The sequence below is a fragment of the Trichoplusia ni genome, chromosome 6 (assembly GCF_003590095.1).
Source record: "Trichoplusia ni isolate ovarian cell line Hi5 chromosome 6, tn1, whole genome shotgun sequence".
Classification (NCBI taxonomy): domain Eukaryota; kingdom Metazoa; phylum Arthropoda; class Insecta; order Lepidoptera; family Noctuidae; genus Trichoplusia; species Trichoplusia ni.
Window position 1 is genome coordinate 15,081,693 of NC_039483.1, and position 22,267 is coordinate 15,103,959.

Consider the following 22,267-nt stretch of genomic DNA (forward strand, 5'->3'; position numbering starts at 1 on the left):
TATGTGTAGCATTTAAGATAATTTTTAAATGACGATAATTTTATTCGCCACAGCTATTGATCAACTATTTTTGTATTTTTATTTCGTTTACTGAGAATTTTTCTCTAGCAAAAAGGTAAATAGTGTGAAGTCAAAAATGTGTAGTCAATCCGATCCTTTGAAAAGCGTTAATATCCATTCCAACATTTCAATACTAATCGTAATTGCCTCCTATCTATTAAGCTTTACATAAATCTTTAAACTATTAAATGTTATTCAACAGAACAGGTACTTCAATTGTATAACTGCCTATAAATGTTACGTCACTTCCTTTTCCCATATCTTCTGTTTCATAAAAAGGTTTAATGTCAATTTTGAAAACTAGAATATTGTTCTGGTTGTTGATTTTCCTTAACCCTTCGAAACTTTAGTAACCATTTTGTATTCTGATTTGCCGATGCTGTCCGACAAAACGCAACCAAGCGTACAATTGTCGGTAGAAAGTGTTATAAATTCGTTTTCTTTCTTATTTATAAGAGGCTGATTGACACCGTGGTCGTCATTACTATAGCGTTTACTTGTTACAGAGAACATTAGAACAAAAATGGCTTCTAGAATATTGGTAAGTTCGTTTTTTGTTATTATTTCATTGTTTCCTTCTTAAGTATCATTTTCATTTACATAACTAATAGTGTTTAGATGTTTATATGCAATAGTGTCATAATTATATAAAATATCATTAAGTTCAGGAATTTTATTAGTTAATCACTTGCGGTTTTAGTGGCATACTTCATGCAAATGATGAGACTGTGTGTAGTAATATACATAATAACTAGTTATATGATCATTGCTCATTATCTAAGCATTTTATGACAGTTGTCAAATCTATAAAAATATTTGTAATTATAGACTGATGTACTGTGACTGATATTTGTAATGTTAGTACTGTAATTAAGTAACTAATTTGAATAATATTTTACAAATGTGTTAACGTACGTCATAGATCTAGAAGATAACGTTATAAATATAATATAAGTTATGTTATTGGAGTATTTTAAAATTTTATCAATATTGAGTAATTTTAATAGTGAACTTGTAATGACGTGATGATTACGTAGGTTTAATTAATTGTTTATTTTATTAATGTTTTAACATTGACCGAATTTTATAACGAATTCCTATTCTGTTTCAATTTTCGCGTTACACTGTAATAAAAAAAAATAAGAGAATTAATATTTAAAAATGGTATACAAGCGAACAATCAATTTCATTCGTCGCTGTTAATGAAAACAATAAGCCTACTACTTTTCCAAATAAAAATATGATTATTCAACTGTTTGTGAACCGGAAAATCTAAACAGATCGCTAAAGGGCTTACAACTTCATTGCTCTAAATACATAATGGCCAGTTACTATCACTGACTCTATTAATTACGTAATAACGTGTTGCTAAGCGTCTAATAGGTATGAATTACTTTAACAACGTATACTTAAGTCTTGTACCTAATGAGCACGATGTGTTTGTTAAAATTTCTTTGTTTTTTGTAAGTTGTTTGTTTGGTCTGCCGCAATCTTTTTCAATCTGGTTTTTATATCGGTTATATCACTGCCCATATTTATTTTTATTATCAACTTTGTTTATTAGCAAAAGATTGGTTCAAAATATTTCGGGCGTTTCTAGTGGTTCTATGTCTTGATTTTTATGCACGGATTCGTAACGCAGGCAAAGTATCAATGCAACGTTTTCTAAGTTACTGTAGTGTCATTTCGGGACGATGTATTTTTTGACGATTTGTAGATTTTGTTGGTACTTTTTTAGTTATGCTAAGACACCAACAAACGTTTGACAAAGGGTTCGGGAAAATATCGTAAAGAAACCTGGATTCCAAATATTGGAATGTAACATTGCCAACCCATAGTGAGCTGGCGTGGTGATCAATACTCACACCTTCCTGACATGAGAGATTAAATTATATAAAATAATGAAGAAACTCGAACTATTCTCGACTAATTCCAAACTTTCTTCTTCCAGTTGTTCCTAGCCTGTACAATCCTGATGACATCAGCATGGACTCCATACTACCCAGGGCCGAGAGGACCAATGAGGTTCACGCGGTATGCGCCCTCCCCACATCAACTGCGTCAACAGCTACCCCCACACCCACATCTACACACACAGTTGCATCCTCACTTACGTGCACAGATACATCCTCAGCATCAACTGCAAATACACTCGCAGCCGCATTCTCAACCGCATCTACAGCCGGAACATAAGAATCCTGGTGAGTACTGAATTCTTGAATCAATTTAGAAGAAACTCATACTTTTGTTTCATTTGCTCTGCCAGAAATCGCGAGTTAAACGATCTATATTTGTCTTCCAAAATCCATTTAGTGTACTGTTGAGTGACTTCAAACAAACAGATCCATGGAGATTCTTTTTCGAAATTAAATGTATGCTTATTCTCGATCAAAGTATATTTACAAAGGCCGTCCAACGACCTATGGAAGTTCCATCATCTGACAAAACATTTCAACCTTGCCCTTCCAGTGGAATCAACAGACGTAGACAAGAAAGAAAGGCAGCGTCCGAAGCGTGGTCACGACGACTACGACCACGACCACGATTACGATCATGACCACAAAGGCACCAGCGGGGTCACCGGACCCGTACACACTTTTGTCAAGACGGATAAGAATGCTAACTACAAATGGGGAGTTCGACACCATGTGGGGGACAAATACGCATCTTAAACCCAAGAGTAGAGTCCCTTAAAGAGTTTGCTCTTATAATTTATTTAATTGTACTTATAGATGTTATTGTCGTTTACTTTAATTTAGATTGATAGTTTTTTTACGTTATTATATTAATTTAAGATAAATTTCGAGACCGAAATAAAAGTTTCCTACCAAAAAATACATAATAAATTTCAGAATTTGCTTTTCTATTTAACCTAAATCTGAGTCATCCCATTAGGAGAATAGTAAGGACAACCATTCCTAAACTAAGCAAGGAACATTTGCTACGACTGAACTTTTTATACTTACAGTCACTGTATCGGAATGCAAAGCATCCCACTTACCATCACTTATCCCATGAAGTCATCAAATCCTACTACTTCTAAACCCTAGCTTGTATAGCACGGTTAATACAAATGACTAATACCAGTCCTCGGGCGCATTGCAAGTAGCCCGCATGGTTGAAAGACTTTCCCTTTTGTTGGAGAAACACGACGCAAATTCATGCGTGGCCGTGCCGTTCTGGCTTACAAAAACCATGGAGAATCGTTAACAATCATTTCTGATTTTGTGGATTAGAAATTCAAAATATTGTCCCACATTCGATTTAAATTTCGAAAGAACATTAAAGAGGTCAGATTTTGATCAATGAAGGGCTACTTCTCAGAATATTATTTTTTACGATTTTTTTGTTCTTTGATGAGGGATATCTTAAAAACTAATCTCCGACTTGGCCATGAGCAAAAACTTGTAACGAAATTGTTGTCTACCACCGTAAGATTCGGCAAAACTGTTAGAAAAAGACTTTGAGACTTGTAGATTAACTTCCAGGCCCTCTTATTGGCAATACTAAAGCTAGACATGCCTTCCTCAAATATATATACTTCTTGTTATATTTGCATCACCCTATGGTTGACTGGTAAAGAATGCCTCAGGCATTCAGTCCGCCTTTGTACGTATACCCACATGTATCCTTTTTATTATTTCGATTACATCAACCCTATTTAGGTCTCTATATTCCGAGAAACAGCACAGCAATCTGTAACATTACGTATTCTCATATAATTGAGTTACAAGTTGCACTTATTTGATAAAGCAGTCGCAGTCGTGTTGGCCGCGCCTTGCGCATTGCCTCACGGCTCACGTGTTCTTGTGTGCCCACTGTCACTGAAACGCCTGTGTATGACATAATAATTTAGTTTTTAACTTGTTGTTGTAAATATGTTGGGGGGAGAGATGGTTATTTCGATTCATTTGATTCTAAGATAACATTTATATTTATATTCAAAGAGAATTAGATAAGATTGCAATCTATGGGATTGATTTTGATTCATAGTATCCGTAGACAATTTGCCAGTTAACAGCCAACAGAGAAGTGGATTATGCATTTTTTATTTAACATTTGATCACAAGTAGTGTGACTTTTTTCATATAACGACTCCCGCATTAGGGGTTTTCAAAAGCATCCAACTCACATGCACAAAGACACCTAGACTCGGGACAAGCATTCGTGGAAAACACTTAATGCTTGTCCTTCGCGGGGATCGTGGGTTGGGCCTAGTGACCTCAACCACTCGGCTATCCGTGCTGCCAGACTCATCAATGTTCATGATTTGTAGTACAAAACAAAAATATGTACAATGATGAATAATATCCTGTATTTAAGAAGGAACAATGTCTTAAACTTGGAATCAAGTAGGCACGACTACGATGGAAGCGTCATAAATTAGCCTCAATTTATACTTATCATTTTTAAATCTGATTTATTTAATTTTAACTTAAGTAGACAGTCACATAGGTAGTTTATATTCAGCCTGACATTTTCACGGGATCACAGTATTTACCATATTTAAACAAATCGTACTCCATTTTTTTTATCCGAAAGTTGGAAAGTCAGCGGATATGTTACTTTAAACCTTACCTTCAATGGCCGTTACTGTCCGTTAAGAGCAGTTTATTATGCAATCTGCATTTTTTATCTCATGGGTACAGGTAGCATGTAACGTTTTAATGAACTATACCTTTAAACTGTATTAATACAAAACAAAAAAGATTTTTATTAATTACAAAGCGTCAAAAAATACATCTTCGTCCCTGTCAAAATCGTGCCCAGAATGCTGGCAGACTAGTCTTCTGATCCATAACACTAATGCTGGATTTCTAATATTTTAAGGTTAAATATGAACGAATAAGTTTTGAAGTAAAACATCTCCTGAAGACCGTCAGACGAACTGCAGAGTGGCATCTCTCTTCTGAGAAGAGTGACATCTCTCTTCTTTTCCTTAGCCATACTTCAAAAAACAATAGTTGTTTATTGTATGAAATTGTATGAAAATATGTACAAGGGCGGACTCAATGCCTGAGTCATTCTCTAGCAGTCACCCATACTGATTAAATTTTGTTGCTGACTGTAGTTCAAATTGTCGAGATAACGGGTCGGATTTCCGAGTCACCAATTAGGGCACTTTATATTTATGGTTCTGGCAAACTGATTACGTATTTAGGTATTTTAATGAGCGCTTTTGAAAGAGTTTAAGTGTTAATAATTTCGTAGGTTTTATGGATATGGAATCCAAACTCCAAGACATTTGTATCACATAAACATTATAAATACGAAAGTATGTGAGTGTGTGTGTGTTTTTACCTGTGTAATATATGTATGGGTGTATGTTTGTTACCTTTTCTAAATGGCTGGTCCGATTAGTTTGTATGGAGGAAACTGACACCTAGGATTAACACATACATATGCTGCCTTTATGCGCCATAGTTAAAGAAGAGTAGTGTTTTATAGCTTCCTTTTGGGTGGAGCCGCAAGCGATACCTAGCATACTATATACGTCTCTTAAAAATGAATGCAAAAGGGTATGCTTTTTCTCACCAATAAAATACAACCCTGCTAAAGCTATTTGTTTATTTATTCGTCAGGATTATGAACAGCGAGACAACAAGTGGAACCTGAAATCCACCGGCTCAAATTCGAATGTGCGAAATAGTGTTCCCGATATAGTGAGAGACTATCTTAGAACACATGACAGTTGCACTGTATATAACCATATTCCACCACCACCACCATCACTGGATTGTGAAAATTTGTGCGTTCTAGTCTTATCCAAAGGTTTTCAAGCAGGGGCCCGAAAATCCGGCGAAATGGTTCCAGTAAAGGATGATGCGGCAGTATTTAAGAATAAAGCTAGTTGCATGATAGCCAACGATGTGCAACCTAGCCTTTTGGACATTCCAGCCAAATGTCAAGTGACCAAATGGTCACCACATTGAACTCTTCGGAAGTATCAAGTTATTTGTTTACCCCGTTATTAATAAAAGCATTATTACAACGACAGCAATACAAAAACCTCTACTTCTTGTTTGCACTTTCACTGTTACCGCGCGTGTAATTATACACTTAATTAATTCCTCGTACATTGTCACTGTCACTCTTATAATTTTTATTCTGTTCACATAGTTTTCTGTGTTTGAGTTTGTATTTTAGTAGGTAAAGGTCAATCAAAATACATTTATTTTTTCAAAGTTGTATCCAGAATCTATATCTATCTATACTAATATATAAAGCTGAAGAGTTTGTTTGTTTGTTTGTTTGAACGCGCTAATCTCAGGAACTACTGGTCCAAATTGAAAAAATCTTTTTGTGTTGAATAGACCATTCATCGAGGGAGGCTTTAGGCTATTAACCATCACACTGCGACTAATAGGAGCGAAGATACAATAATGGAAAATGTCAAAAAAACAGGGCAGGTATAAATCATAACTTATATCTTCTAACCACGCGGACGAAGTCGCGGGCAGCAGCTAGTACAGAATAAAACGGTCGTCGAAAAAAAGACAGCTTCAAGAAATTTCCGACCGTTGCAAAATTTTAGAACTCAATAATATTGGCACAAAGCAAGTATTATCCTTCTAAATACGGGATGAATGCGTCCAGCAGGTGCATTACATGCTTATATAAGTTTCTAACAATATTTGTTTTCTTGATATAATAATACAGGCACTGCACTGCTTAAAACCAGATCTTTAAGACTATCAAACTTAGCATCCAAATATTCGCCAAGAGACAGTCCCCGCCCATATTTTCGTCATACATAACATGTATGTACTAAGTCCGCTCTAAATTAGGTTATAAACTTATAACATAAGCTGTTCATGTGCCGCAACCGTTTGTGCCGACCGGTTATCAGTTACATTATGACAAAAAGTCGGTCGGTCATGCCGCGCAACCCGTGCGACATGTAGGTGGTACAGTCAACACCAAAAGTAGATGATTAAACTAGAAATTCAATTGAATTTGTCTGGCCTGTTGGTTTAGTAGCCAGTGGCTTTGCCACTGCTATACCAGAGGTCGTGGGTTCAATTCCCACGAAGGATAATTTTTTTTCAGTTTGCGTGATGAGCTATGAGTTTATTAATTGTTCTGTGTCTGGGTATAATTACTTTATATTATGTAAGTATTTATAAATATATAGGTATGTTTATCAGTTGTCTTTTAATCATAATAGGTATTGGTAAATATTATTAGAAGTTCGCGTCAAAGCTGTGTTGCTGTGAGCTGTTCAAAATTAAAAACAGAAACAGTTTTAAAATATGCGGACCGAAGTACAACCGAAAAAAAAGCAGTTCTGATGTTCTGTTCATTAGTATAGAATTTCAGATTTAAAATCTCTAGGTACTTTTGCTGTTGACTGTACTCGTTCGTATGCTGAAAAGGTTGAACTGATTTTATATGGAACATCGTAAGTATGTGCGAGTTGTATTTTTGTTCAAAACGCTTTGCTGCATGGAAATGGTTTTTTCAAGAAATCCAATCATGATGGTGATCAGAATTATATTTTTACTAAAGTAGGGCTTTATCAAAATGCTTTTCTTTCACTAAGTTTATTTTAAAGTTTTTCTAATGCTTTATTTATTATGGCTATAATAAAAAAGAACGCAAGAAAGAAATACCATAATTCATGAAAATAATCAAATAATATTCTGGGTACATTGTAGTGAAGTAAAGTTTCGGATCCAACTCGGCTGGGCAGCGTTCGGTAAACTGCACAACGTTTTCTCGTCCAAAATACCTCAGTGCCTTAAAACAAAGGTGTACAACCAGTGTGTGTTACCAGTGATGACTTACGGCTCTGAGACGTGGTGCTTCACGAAGGGACTTTTCCACAGGCTCAAAGTCGCTCAGCGAGCTATGGAGAGGGCTATGCTCGGCATTTCTCTGCGGGATCGAATCAGAAATGAGGACATCCGTAGACGAACGAAAGTCGCCGATATAGCCCGTAGGATTAGCAAGCTGAAGTTTCAATGGGCGGGCCACATACCGCGAAGATCGGACGGCCGATGGGGCAGAAAAGTTCTGGAGTGGAGACCACGTACCACCAAGCGCAGCGTGGGACGTCCACCTGCCAGATGGACCGACGACCTGGTGAAAACCGCTGGGTTCCGTTGGATGCAGGTGGCAACGAACCGGTCGCGCTGGAGAAATTATGGAGAGGCCTACGTCCAGCAGTGGACTGCTATGGGCTGAGATGATTTTATGGACTTGATGAAAGTTTGTCAAGTAAATGAAGAATATTCACATTGACTGCTATGACTATTCAATCTTCAAAAAGAGGTTTTCCAATCAACAATTAAAATTGAAAATAACAACTGTACTATGAATTTGTCACTCTTCTAGATACTGTAGGCTTAAGCTCCTGCCAGAAATCTACCAATAATGTCAAACTATAAGAGTACTTACTAAAGCAATTCAGGATCTAATGACGTCACACTCACGCGCATGCGAAAATGTAGGTCACACCGTAAAGGTTAAAAGATCGAACAAAATGTTGATAATTGAAATATCGAACTGTAACGTTCAGTTGTTCAATATGCCGTTGACTTGTTATAAAAGACTAGCTGTTGCCCCCGACTTCGTCCGCGTGGTTAGAAGATGTAAGTTAGAATTTTTGAACGGAAGCACTCGAAGATGAATATTTTCCCCCGTTTTTGCCACATTTTCCATTGTATCTTCGCTCCTATTAGTTGCAGCGTGATGTTATATAGCCTAAAATCTCCTCGATGAATGGTCTAGTAAACACAAAGAATTTTTCAGTTTGAACCAGGAGTTCCTGAGATTAGCGCCTTTAAACAAACAAACAAACAAACAAACTCTTCATCTTTATATATTAGTATAGATTAGTTAATGCTTGAAGGTTATGCTTGTCAGGTTCTTGAGACTCTTCAACACAGAGTATCGAAAGAGGGCAGAAAAATATACAACGTTGATGACTGTTGAACTTTCCATTATACCACAGTAGCTTTTAACCTTCGCACATTTTTATGTCGGCTTTAGACTCAAATCGTAGGCTTTTAGGATGTCAAAAACTTCCAAACTTTGTATTCAAAAATATCTTACAAGTTGTTTTAAAGCTTATTCGGAGTGTTCACCTTTTATTGTAACTATAAAATATTTATTCCTATATTTAGGCAATAATTACATAAAAATATTATGACGAGAGTTACTGTAAAAATATTGCATTTTCTTTGAAATTTGACCAAATAAGGAACAGTTGTAAACACATAGATAGTCTATAAATGAATCCATTTTTCACATAACGTAAATCGATTACCTTTAAATGGAGTCATTCAATTTATTTCATCGACGATACGCGAGTCTCAGATCATTCATCGAAACTGTTAGGTGAGAGATTAAACTTAATTGGTTGTTATGTATAACATTAAGAGGTTTGTGTGAGAAAGGTTTAATCACCAAATAAGGGATTTTATAGCAGATATCTGAACGGAAAGCCCATTACTATTAAAAGCTGTCGATTTATCACAACCATCGATCTTACCGAAGTTCGTAGCGTACTATGGGTAAGATACATTCAAGCTGGTCCAAACCAACAAAACTGGTAATAAAACAAAGAGTTAAAGTCAAGACTCCTTCAAAGAGTAAAATTTTTAAGACCAAGCTCGTAATGCAAATAAATACGAGCCCAAGCCAGTCATAAAATGTATAGGACCAAATGACAGCTATTTCACTTGAGATGCATAGATAATCAACAAAATTGGTTCAACAAATACGAAGTTCTCAATTAAAAACATGAAGGAATTGAGAATCTCTTTCTTTTTGGAGTCTTATGAAAAAACCTTAAATAAAACCTTGTGGTTTTCTTAATATGATTTATTGCTTTCGTGGACCATACAAATTCTTCTCCTACTAGGGGATCGTGGCGGCTACGCGGACGATACCCTAATTTTAGCCTCGGGTTCTGACCCCCGGGAATGCATCCAGCGTACGACTTGCGGCGTCCAGGTGGTTGTAGGTCGCATCCGGATGCTCGGCTTGGACGTGGCTCTGGGGAAAACCGAAGCTCTGATGTTGCACGGCCCCCGGAGCCAACCCCAGATGGACACGTGCCTGACAGTGGAGGACGCAAGGATCCCACTGTCGGGCACGATGAAGTATCTCGGCCTGGTCCTCGACGGACGGATGAGCTTCCGGGAGCATTTTAAGCGGCTGGCACCAAGGCTCCAAGTCGCCGCAGCCGCTCTCGGAAGGCTCCTGCCGAACGTTGGGGGCCCAGACGTTGGGTGTCGCCGGCTTTACGCAGGGGTCATTAGGTCGATGGCCCTGTACGGCGCACCCATATGGTGCGGTAGTTTAACGCCTAAGAACAGGGCGGTTCTGCTTGGTGCACAGCGGGTGGTTACCAACAGGATCGTCCGGGCCTACCGCACCGTCGGACGTGAGGCATCGTGCGCCTTGGCGGGAATCCCGCCCTGGGATTTGGATACGAGTGTGCTAGCGGACCTATACACCCGCTGCACTGCGCTCCGGTCTCGGGGCATCGAACCCTCGCCGGGGCAGCGTGAGACCTGGCGCAGACAAGCCCGCCTCGTCGCATTCCGAAATTGGGAACTAAGGCTCGCCAATCCGACGGCGGGGCGGGCTACGGTGGAGGCAATCCGCCCACATCTCCAACAGTGGGTGGAGAGGCGGTACGGTGTTTTGACGTACCGCCTCACGCAGATGCTGACCGGACACGGTGCCTTCGGGCACTACCTGTTTTGGGTGGCCCGAAGGGAGGTCACCACAGTGTGTCATCAGTGCGGTGACGCGGATGACACCGCACTTCACACACTGGCCGCGTGTCCGGTCTTTGCGGAGCCTCGCGCCGAACTTGTGTCTGCGCTGGGTGGAGTGGACGTCGCCGAGTTGTCGGCTGTCATCGCTGCAGCGATCGGCAGCCGGGAGGCGTGGGATGCATTGGCCTCCTTCTGTGAAACAGTGATGTCACAGAAGGAGGCGGCGGAGCGAGTTCGGGAAACTGACCGCAGCGCGCCCGCCATACGCCGACGTCGAGTGGGGCGGCGCATAGCCGCGCATGAGCGCGCTCTCCCGCCCTAACTAGGGTTCTGGGCGACGGCACGCGGGTGTCTGTCGTCCGAGTATATTACCCACGGCGGGGGGCCACATTCGGTGCTATGGATGCGGTCCCAATATGAGGCGAGGAGGCCGACGCTCTTTACACGTCGGCCTCCACACAACACAAGAAAGTGACCTACCGGCCCACATTACTGGCCGGTGGAAGCCCGCGGTCGGTGTATGAAGGATTGCAACGCATTGCCATACACCGACACAAAAACGCGGATGACGTAGCACGGCGGTTCAGGTTTAGTCAGTAAAAGTCTGACACTACCCATTTCCTCCCCCGAGGGAGTGGGTGTCCATGAGGATTCCCCCGCCTAAACAAAAAAAAAAAAAAAAGGGGATCGTGGCGACATATAAGTGATAAGTGAATTATTTTTTCAGAAAACTACCTAACGGACATCAAAAACATTAACATCCTCACAAACCTTATTATTCTAGGTCAAAATAACCAGTTACCTTCATCACAGCGCTTCGTGCTTAGTTCTATATCTATCTCCATATAACTATGTGAAGATGTACAATGTTGCGAACATCGATGGGAACCTCAGATACTGACTAAATGTCATGATGTACCTGCTTGTGTTCGGGTTGTGTGAACTATGAACTAATAATTACATGGTAAAGTTCCTGTTTGTTGGATAGAAAACATAATGTGTATTAAATGAGTAGGTAAGTATAATATATGTTTTCTTTATTGGTGCTAGGTAACAGTGATTAGATGACGTGGATTTTGCCTGGGACTCGGATAAAATAAAGTTGCTTTTATTGCAAGAATTAACAAAATTGGTTTGGTTATTTTTGATATTATCCTCAAAAGTTTTGCTGAGATTTTATATAAGTATCTAATTAAACAATAACTTGTCTGAACATGAACCATGCTGCTATTGAAATAACTACTTTTTTGTAAAAGTAGTTTTACTTCAATGTCTAACTTTGGCGTAAACGTGAGAAACCACCATGCAGCTATGTTTACATGCACATATTAAGATAAGCGAGCCCAGCATTGTATATTTAAAGAACCTCTATTCAATTTGTCACTAACCAAAGGTACTTCACTAATAACTTAGATTTGTATCGAGGTTCCATAGAACAGTTCCGATTAGCTTTTGGTGATTCAAACTAGCTTTCTCAGAACGTTATTTATTGTGACAGCTAATAACACAGTTCCTGTTTTTTATTGAAAAGGTATTTATTTACTGTAGGGAAGAGAAATGCGTATTACCATTGGTCGAAACCTAATTAGTTTGTTGCAGGTAAAAATCTTTTAACATTAATTTTTTGTTGTTCTTTGTTTGGTACTCCTTTATAATCCATGATAGTGGGATGCTTTAGTTACAAATGTGTATTTGTATGCCACATAGGTAAGAAATAAAACTATCATAATACTGAAAGTAGATAGAACGTGATATGAATATAATGCTCAAGTTAGATAAATCCACAAGCTTTTGATGATCTACAAAGATAGGAAGGGGCAAAATTCCACTATATTATGATGTTTTATTGCGGCTCAATTATATAATAAAAAGAGAAAAAGAGCATTAAATAGTCTAATTTTAAGCGAGTAGCCGAGTCGTAAATGTCCCTCACGCACCACCCACCGCACGTAACGTTTGACGAGTTCGATCCTGCTTAGGACAAGAATTTTGTATGGTCCACCTAAACTCTCAGCCTAGGTGCCTTCGTGACTTTAATGTTTGTGAAACTCCTCGAGACACATGGATTGAATTCCTTACAGCGGGAGTATTCTTCAGGGCAAAATACCAACTAACAATATTCAAATTATTCAAATATTGAGAGTTAAAATCTAAATGACTGATGCCCAAATAAGTATGTATAACAGGGGCATTTATATTGTATAACGTATTATAGTTATGATTACGTAACAGTAAGAAATAGTTAAATATATAAGTGACTCAGTTTTTATCGAAGTGTTGCAAAACGATTGCATATCTACGCCGCAGGCTCTAATACAAGTTTCTTTTTAGATCAGTTTTTAAGCAATCTGGATTAGAATCTATTTTAATAAGACCGCGAAATGTCACTCAATTCTAATTTCTCTTAATGTAGATAGCATTTATGGTTTAGTCTAAAAATATTCCATAACTTTTCCATACATTCTCAATAGCTTTCCCGAGGACATCAGAGATGAACTTAATAAAGGAACAGTTAAAAATGAACTTAAAGTACTTGTTAAATATTCTACTGTAAACTACCAGACTAATATTTGTAACGATTAATTTTAAGATACATATATCTCAAATATATTATAAGCCTACAGGAATGCTGCCTCGTCCAGAAATAAAATCAATCCCTCAGGATTAACAATAAAGTTAATTTTAATCAGGGTTATTTAGTTCTAATGTAATTTTGAGAAGATTTGATTGAGATTTTGAGAAGGCCCTTATTAGTGAAGCCTTCAGCTTCACTAATAAGGGCCTTCTCATCATCCCTTAAAGTTGAAGAGAGTCGACGCTCTATAAAGTCTAGTGCGTTATCTCGCTTCCACGACTGCAACAGCTCTACTATAATAGGTGATGGCGGTATCAAAGTTCCTAACATGAGATCCGTAATTACTTTCTGTATTCCATTAGTTTAAGTACCGACATTAAAGAAATACTGTAGTATCTAGTTGTAGAACAAAATTAACCAAGTCTGGTTCACCTTTTTTCAAGCACCTTAATCATAGGATGGTGTCCGAATCTTTATTATCGAAGCCTCCCTTTAGTATACCGATTTTAACGTTTTAACAAGACAAGAAGCACAAATAGCTTTAGAACACATATCACTGGAACAGCAGCAGAAAACCTTGACCTCAATAATCAACAAAACACTCATGACTTATCATCGGTGATCAATTTTCTTGATCTAATGAATTATCTTGAAAAAGGTATTTTAAAACAAAAGTGAACGCAGTATTGAGCAATTGATATTTTGCACATCTGAGAGTGCATTGGCATTAAGAACTAGCAAGGCTAAGACCGCAATATACAATACACTAAGTATCTATTCACGTAGATAGTATATTGTTGTTTATTTTGCTTCAATCTATACTAATATATAAAGCTGAAGAGTTTGTTTGTTTGAACGCGCTAATCTCAGGAGCTACTGGTCCAAATTGAAAAAATATTAGGAAGGCTTTAGGCTATAAACCATCACGCTGCGACTAATAGGAGCGAAGATACAATAGAAAATGTGAAAAAAAAACAGGGCAGCTATAAATCATAACTTATATCTTTTACCCACGGGGACGAAGTCGCGGGCAACAGCTAGTAAGAAAATAAGTGATTAATTTTGAACTAGCCATTTTTGTGAATGGTCAATGAAACAAAAGCTTTACCTAGTCATTATCTAATTTTGTTTAAAGGTTAAATTCGTAAGTTACCTTGCCAAGCATCAGCTTAGTTAATTATTATTACAACTGAACTTAGTTTTAAGTAGGTACCTCGACGTTTGAAAGAAGTTAAACAGTTGATTGGTAAATGTATCATAAAAAGTCCTTTCTAATGAAGAGGTCTGGATGAATGCCTAGTATAAGCCTAAAAACCATATCCCTACACCATGATTAAAAACAAGTTTATTCTATAAATTACTTCTTACTAAAAAACTACATAATAGCTATCTAGATCAAACAACCAAAAATTTCAAAAAGGACTTTTCTAAAAGCTTCTAAGAAAGTATGAAAGCTGAAAGATTGATTAAGATTGGATAAGATGACTTATGCTTGCATAAAAAATGTTAGAATAATCCTATGACAGAATGATTCAATGTAGAGCTTAAAAACATAAAAAGATCGGTCTTAGTTCATCGTTATAATTTGCTAATAACCAGATAGAAAACTAATCTTCTTACGTTTACGTAAAAACTGAAATTTCTGCAACGTCTGAAATCTTAAAACATATTTTTTTTAATGGTCAAGGCATAAAAAAATCCAAGTCCAAAAACAGATGCTCCAATTTTAATTTCGTGGCACACACATACATACATGTATTCAGCCACATTACTCCCGCCTTAACCACCTTCGCTAGAAGGGGTGCCTCTATATATAGTGAGAGTTACTTACACGCACCGCACGATACGTAAATAAGTCGCGAGTGTACTGTGGCCATTTTGAATTTTATTTTTTTTGATAAATATTTTTTGTGTGTGCAACATGTTACGTCAGTGTGTCACGTTGGCAGTATTGGGGTGTGTTTTGGCGGTACCCGTGCCACAGCATCAGTACCAACCCCAGCATCAACAAGTGAGTCTTTATTTAAAGTTTAAAGTATATAGGCATTAATTGAGATAGTTTTAATTTTAATTGATATTGAAGTTTAAGAAATTACTGTGCTTTTTGTAGCGATTATAAACAAAACATTTTCGAATAGACGAAAATTAAAATGAAGTAAATATTTTTTTTTCTGTAATAACTTTTTTAACCAGTAGCAACTTTCTCTCTTATAACTTTTATTTTTTTTTAACAATTCGTCTGTTTAAAGGAAAACCCTTTTAATTAGCTGAATTAAACCTTATAAATAGTCATAAAATAATTCAATACGAATAAAACGACTAAATGAATTAAACTATAAATTTTCTTAGCAACAAATTCAGTTCAAGTTGCATAGTACCTAGTCAATTATATCCATCAGGTTTAACCTTTAACTTCGCGAGTCATTATCCGTTGAGACGTGAACTAAGTAACTCATTGTTCTCATTGCAACAGAAATTGTGATTCGTAATTTAAGATTAGGTGAAACTGGTACAGGGTGTAAAATGGCAGGCCCAGAAGGCGGGATAAAATCGATTCCTTCTCGCAAAACTCGGCCCTAAAAGAAGGGAAGGCAGGCCTTTGTCCCGCTGTAAGCTACAAATGGCCTGAAATAAAATAGTAATGGATAATTAAGTGGAAATAAATATCATGTGTGACTATTAAGAGCCATAAAATCTTCCCTTTCTCGAAATGACAATAAAATATGAGAGGTGGGAAACATATTTTCGCTATTTGAAATTCGAACTTTGTAGCTAGAAATAAAAAAAAAACTGACATTTTATAAACCGGTGAATAAAATTGCCTGCGATTACCTAAATATTGTTTAATTTAAAATATTGGCATTTAATATCATTATAGTGATAAATAATTTTGATTTCTAGTGTCCAACATTTTAAATGTTAAAATAATTGATAAGTCTCGAAAGAGAACAAAGTGCAATTCAGATTGCAATTGATTTTATTGTTAGATAACATATGTAAGTATTATTTCGACCTTAGGCAGTCTTTAGAATATACATTTTTAATACGGTCAATGAAAACTTACATAATATAGACCGTTAATCTTACAATAATAAAGATAAAATTCACGTTCGTTATTACCGACTGCAACATGTTGCAAAATATTCTTGTTAATAAGATTTTCTTTTCAAGAACGTTTCAAGTTTCAAGAAATATTAACAAGTGTGCTTCTGTTCCATAATTATCTTTTAATTTTATAGTATTTAAAAAAGTATATTGATATATTCTCTATAATTATATTGACATTTCGTCTGTATCCGACATATCGAAATATTGTGATGAGTTTTAGCAAAATATCGATCTATGAAATTGGTAAGACCGTGGGAGGCCGTTTGTTTGTTCCTCTAAATGTAAAAGTGAATTATGTTTTTTGTCTCCCGACAAATCATAACACTGAAAAGAAAATATACAGATGAGCACTTTACTACTTACTTATACTTAAATAAAAATGTGGTAGATTAAAAGTAAAATGTACCAATCAAAGCACAAAAATGTTAATTACCTAAACAAAAACCGGTTCCTATTACACGACATGTCATAACTGCATCAATTAGCTACAAACAAAAAGGAAGAAATCGATCATAGCCGCAGAAAGTGGCACAACATTACAATTCATCGCAACACATCCATGTGACTCGCTTGCTTCACTAAACGCTGTAATTGGCTGCAAAACAGACCGGAAAACAATTGAACACAGCTTTTTTACACAACGAACATGCGCGTATTTGGCATTGGCAACCCTTGACAAATTGGCCAAGACAAGACCACATACAGCCAGAGTTGGCAGACATGTTACATGTCTGTTACACTTTTGACGTTTCGTAACGTCAGCGCCGTGTTTTTTCCGAACGAACTGTAACGAGATATAATTGGATTACGTTATGCAACGGCCTTTTGATCGCACTGATTAACGCGAGTCGGTACTTAGCTTTATTTTTCTAATGACTCGAGTGCAACGCCGTGAAATTAGGCCTCTGAGGTTATTGGTCGTGCATAATTGGTCATTGATAAGTATTACGGCATTGTTGTAACATTTTGCTTAAAGAGACTGCAATCGCATTCCTTTTTATGTCAGCCAAATATGAAAGTAATAGATGATTTTGAAAACCATCAAGAAGTTCAATGGAATACAAAAGTAAACATTAAGAACCAATATGATACACTAACCCGCTTACTATCATTATTAAGTACTGACCTAGATCCACTCCCAATATCAAAGTCCAATTCTACCACTTCACACCTCAAAGCAAGTAAAACCCCTTACTCAATTAGTCACATATCAACTTTGTCTGCAGGCAGGCTTTGACCCACACCTACTAAGACAGTACCTTGCCGACCAGCATGGCGCTGGACCGGCGGCAGCACAGACACAGATCATACCGAGACCACAACACGCACAGCAGGCAGCTCCCAGACCTGTAAGATTATTAACTACGTCACTAAGCACTTCTGCACTGTTATCAAGCCTTTAAACGTTTGTGTCATATGGTATCCCCCTAAAACTTACTATGACTCGACGTTCAAAAGGTTTATATTACAGCATTGATGTTCACCTGACACTTAATGATAACTTAAATATTACAATGCACAAATCGATTTCAATATATAAATGTCTCAATTCAAGTGGAACAGGGTAGCACTTTGGTCTTCTGAATTTGTCCTGCAATTGTGCAGTTCTGATTCACTGAATAATTTGATATCAAATAAAAACAATATGAGCTGTAATGAGCTTCATTTAAGACCATAATTTAAAAGACGGCACGCGTTTTAGCTTGTCATTTTGGATTTTAAATAAAATATCAAGGCAAGGCTCAGCATCTACATTAATATATGGTCAGAGCCAGATTGAACTAGACATCCTCAAACTGCATTTTAGGAATTAGGAAAAAAAAACTAACGATAAAATTGTGAATCATGACCATAATGCCAAGAAAGATAAATTCTGAAATGAAGACATTACTATTACTAGACTTCACGAAATGCTCGTTATCTTATATGCACAGCTTGGTCATAGATCAAACTTAGCCCTACTTCTTCCCGATCTTATTAAGTACTTTAATTCACGACATCTAATGTCCTCCAGGCCGCTCAACAACTGTACACGCTCCAAGGCGAGAGCCAGTACCAGCACCAAGCTCAACCCCAACAGCAGTACCAACCTCAGCCTCAGTACCAACCGCAACCCCAACCGCAGCAGCAGTACAGGCCACAGTATCAGGCTCAAGCCCCAAGGCCACAGGAACAACGCGAGCCCGAGGAATATGACGTAAGTTGTTTTTATTGATATTTTTTCTTGTTATCTCATAGTAGGAGGATCCGTAGATATACGTGTACGATGGTAAAAAAATAGTGCTTGGAAAATTAGGAATTATTTCATAAAATCTGGAAAATAAATCGTGCTCTCTTAATTCTGCTGCAAGTATGTCGGGATGGATTTAGGAAGTCGTATATTACTATAATATAAACACAGAGTGTAAAATAGAGAGGTTTCGATAAATAGACGAACATAATTACAGGGCTCTTAACATTTCATTAAGTAACAACCAATAAAATAAATGAATCGAACGACAAAACCAATGATAGATAATATATTTATTTTAATCGATTCCACTTCTCGATTCTCACGTTGTTTTATTTACAATCTCTACTATAACACGTAGACTCCGGAATCGTTCTGACCCAGTTTAGTTCGATCTTATTTCCTTATATCGATACAATGTCCACAGTCCAACGGCTGTAGGTACTTATAGACAACACGGATGGATCAAATTAACAAGAGCAGGAATACTGTTGCCTGCAACTTTCACTAAGAAACCCGTATTCAGCGCTCTACCATAAACTCTTGAAACAGGATTGTCGCTTTTGAGAAAGTGAGATGCCGCTGTCTGGTGTATAGTACGCTATCTCTCTCCCACAACGATAACAGTTTATTTAATACAGTTCATATTACCGGCACAGGTAATGGTAGTATAGATAAAGCGTACTGCGTATAAGATCGGCTTACGATGTCAAGGAAATAACTTTCTTTGATTTGCGTGGCGATATTTGGAATTAATTACTAGTTGACATTAGTTAGTTAACAAGGCGTTCAGGAATTATGTAGTTAAGTGTCAAGTATAGTTAGAACGGTAAATATGACGGAAATGCATGGTTTGCGCTTTTAATTACTTGGTAGACGGTTATAACAGTATGTAAGTTTATTTCTGACTGACGTTGATAATGACGTATAACTTAAAAACAGAGGAGGTTCTCAATTGGTTTGAATTTGTTACTTTTTTGTTACCTCAGCATCCGGAATGGATGGACCGATTTTGATTCAGAGTAGTTTTAATTTGAAGCCGTTTGTATATTTTCGTTCTTACTTCGACCATTAAATTTGATTTCAGAAAATGTAGGTTTTTGGAGATCGATAGGTCACCTTTGCGCGGCTACCATGCGATCAAGACCTACGCTTAATTATGAGTCTTGTAATATTCCAGCATCTATTGTAGGTAAAATAGTCTGATATTCCTTTCTTACCTTGGGCAATTCTCAGAGACTTTCCTCATCTTGAAATAGGTAGCGAGATAATTATACCAGAGTCTTACTGGCTAGAACCACCGTATCATTCCCTTCCACTGCTATATCATCCTTAATTAACCCACGTTTTCTTTCCAGCCCAACCCTTCCTACCAGTTCGGTTTCGACGTGAACGATGACCAGTACACGAACTACCAGAACCGTAAGGAGCAGAGAGACGGTGACGTCATCAAGGGCTCTTACTCCGTGGTCGACAGCGATGGCTTCATCAGAACTGTGACCTACACCGCTGATCCTAAGGAAGGTTTCAAGGCTGAGGTTAGTTGAGACTACACTTTTTTATAAAAATCTGTTTCCTGAATCAAAGCTTGTCAGGACATGCTTTTAATCGAGGGTATCAAAATTTAATCACTTACTTTTAATTTCGGTGCTCCTCAAAAAGGCTATATAAATCTTTTGTCACAGATCTAGTGGCAAAATTGTGACATGATTTAAATTAATACAACCACATTAATACTAACTTAACAAACAAAGGCCAATATTTATTTTAGAAATTATATAAGTAGTTACTTTACAAATACATCTGCCTATTGTCTCTTTTACAAATCAGCATATAAAAATACTTTTATATTCTAGGTATCAAGACAGCCCACAGACATCGTAGTCAAGATCCCCACACCTAAGCCACAGGCTCTGATCCAGCCCCAACAGGTCGCTCATGCCGGCCACGCCGCTCACGCACAGCCCCGGCCACAGCAGCCCGCCCCACAACAATACTACCGCTACGAACAATAAGTTTAAATAATACCTACCTGTCTACTTCTATGCAAAGGAAAATTAAAAAAAAGAAATGTCAAATTGACAAGCACAGATTACAAACTTGTGCTGGGTTGCTATCATAAATACAGGGTTGCCAACAATAATAAAATCCTTGTATGAGTTTCCAATCGGTTTGAAATTAAGTCATAATTTTAATTAAGTAATTCAAACCAATATTGCGTAGATGTAGACAATTTAGCTAGTGTGTATAAAATAGGATATAAGGTTACTGTGTGCCTCGTGAATAAAGCTATAAATTACAATTGAATTACATGTTGTATCGTTGTGTGAATAAGACAATTATACACACAGACGGTCATTTTAAACTTAGTGAATATCCTAATTTATATTTTTGTACCTATAGGATTAAGCCTATGGAAGCTAAGTAAAATTGTAGTACAGTTAGACGCCATATTTGGCAAAGCAAGGAACCCCAATGTGAATAAATACAATGTAGTAGAAATGTTATTTAAAATTTTGTGATTGCGAAAAAATATGTAGCTTATTCAATGATAATAAAGTTACTATTATTTATTTTGTCGTTTTATTTATTAATACATATCTAATAAGTGCCGAACTTAAAAAAATGAGTTTTTTTTATTAGAAAACATAGATATTTTAACTATAATTATTGACTCAATAAGCGGCTGATATTTCAGTCTACAAATATACCATTTTGATTTAGTAATCTTTATTGATGTTTCAATCTGGTTTTTAGTCGCATTTTTTTTAATTGAGTTTTTAAACAAATGCGCGTTTACGTTTATTTTAACAAATGGCGCACTGTTATTCTTTACGTTTTTAAGTACCTTACAAGTGAAGTACAGTGAGGTCGTGAGGTCAACGTTCGATTTGTATCAAACATTGTAATACTTTCTAAATCATGTAGAAAGTTACACAATTTTAGAATAACTATGTCACAGATGTTTGTTTAGAACAATTAATGCATGGAAATTGGCAACTTTATCGGAAAAGCAAACCAAGGGCCCACATCACAAAATCACTTCCATCATCAATTTGTTTGAGACTAGCATTTTGGAATGCACTGTTGCATTTTCGAATAAAGTTGTTATCAATGCAAACGCCTAAAACGTGTTTTGGCGAAGCTGTCATATTTTTAATACTTCCATTTTAAAAAATCTTATCGAATTTTGCTATAGGTAACACGTGCATTCATATGCTTATGTTTAGGTACTGCGTGCAGTTAGTCATTCGATTTGTAAAAACTATTTTTTTTTTTGTAAAAATATCAAACCGTAGTGATATAAAATACTTCCCAACGCTGAAATACAGAACATAGAAAAAAAATAAACAATTTGTTTCCATTAAATTTTATTAAATCTTTGATACATTCGTTGTTCGTAACTAAACGTAACATGAGCGATTGTAGAAATCGTTATAAAATAATCATAAGTTATTCACAATTATTAGATCTCTATAAAATCTATTCGTTAAATAAATAAATACCGTCGAACAACGGTAAATAAAATAAATATAAAAATCTATAATAAATTAACAAAAA

The 22,267-nt window shown here is 36.8% G+C and overlaps 3 protein-coding genes across 6 annotated transcripts; all 3 read left to right on the forward strand.

Moving 5' to 3' along the window:
• Window positions 1-1,952: 1,952 nt before the first annotated feature.
• Window positions 1,953-3,292, forward strand: LOC113495498 (uncharacterized histidine-rich protein DDB_G0274557-like). Its single transcript, XM_026874280.1, has 2 exons — window positions 1,953-2,261; window positions 2,530-3,292. The coding sequence occupies exons 1-2, from the start codon at window positions 2,036-2,038 to the stop codon at window positions 2,730-2,732; spliced, it is 429 nt and encodes a 142-aa protein (XP_026730081.1). The 5' UTR covers window positions 1,953-2,035; the 3' UTR covers window positions 2,733-3,292.
• Window positions 3,293-9,574: 6,282 nt separating this feature from the next.
• On the forward strand, window positions 9,575-11,642 carry LOC113495184. Its single transcript, XM_026873793.1, has 3 exons — window positions 9,575-9,578; window positions 9,929-10,954; window positions 11,578-11,642. The coding sequence occupies exons 1-3, from the start codon at window positions 9,575-9,577 to the stop codon at window positions 11,640-11,642; spliced, it is 1,095 nt and encodes a 364-aa protein (XP_026729594.1).
• A 3,257-nt stretch (window positions 11,643-14,899) lies between these two features.
• Window positions 14,900-21,279, forward strand: LOC113495430 (cuticle protein 7). 4 transcript variants are annotated; one of them, XM_026874145.1, is made up of 5 exons: window positions 14,900-15,379; window positions 17,700-17,825; window positions 18,491-18,673; window positions 20,065-20,244; window positions 20,563-21,279. In XM_026874145.1, the coding sequence occupies exons 1-5, from the start codon at window positions 15,290-15,292 to the stop codon at window positions 20,719-20,721; spliced, it is 738 nt and encodes a 245-aa protein (XP_026729946.1). In that variant the 5' UTR covers window positions 14,900-15,289; the 3' UTR covers window positions 20,722-21,279. The 4 variants fall into 4 exon arrangements, with proteins under 4 accessions (XP_026729946.1, XP_026729947.1, XP_026729949.1 ...); XM_026874146.1 differs by having other exon boundaries at window positions 17,703-17,825; XM_026874147.1 differs by lacking the exon at window positions 14,900-15,379 and adding an exon at window positions 16,882-17,542 and having other exon boundaries at window positions 17,703-17,825.
• Window positions 21,280-22,267: the final 988 nt, after the last annotated feature.

Excerpts from the sequence above, each read along its gene's own strand:
- LOC113495430 (XM_026874145.1), top strand. The coding sequence starts at position 15,290 with ATGTTACGTCAGTGTGTCACGTTGGCAGTATTGGGGTGTGTTTTGGCG. Across the intron at positions 15,380-17,699 it reads ACCAACCCCAGCATCAACAA|CAGGCAGGCTTTGACCCACA; the intron begins GTGAGTCTTTAT and ends CAACTTTGTCTG. Across the intron at positions 18,674-20,064 it reads GCGAGCCCGAGGAATATGAC|CCCAACCCTTCCTACCAGTT; the intron begins GTAAGTTGTTTT and ends TTTTCTTTCCAG.
- LOC113495184 (XM_026873793.1), top strand. Across the intron at positions 10,955-11,577 it reads CATCGCTGCAGCGATCGGCA|GTCAAAATAACCAGTTACCT; the intron begins GCCGGGAGGCGT and ends TTATTATTCTAG.
- LOC113495498 (XM_026874280.1), top strand. The coding sequence starts at position 2,036 with ATGACATCAGCATGGACTCCATACTACCCAGGGCCGAGAGGACCAATG. Across the intron at positions 2,262-2,529 it reads GCCGGAACATAAGAATCCTG|TGGAATCAACAGACGTAGAC; the intron begins GTGAGTACTGAA and ends TTGCCCTTCCAG.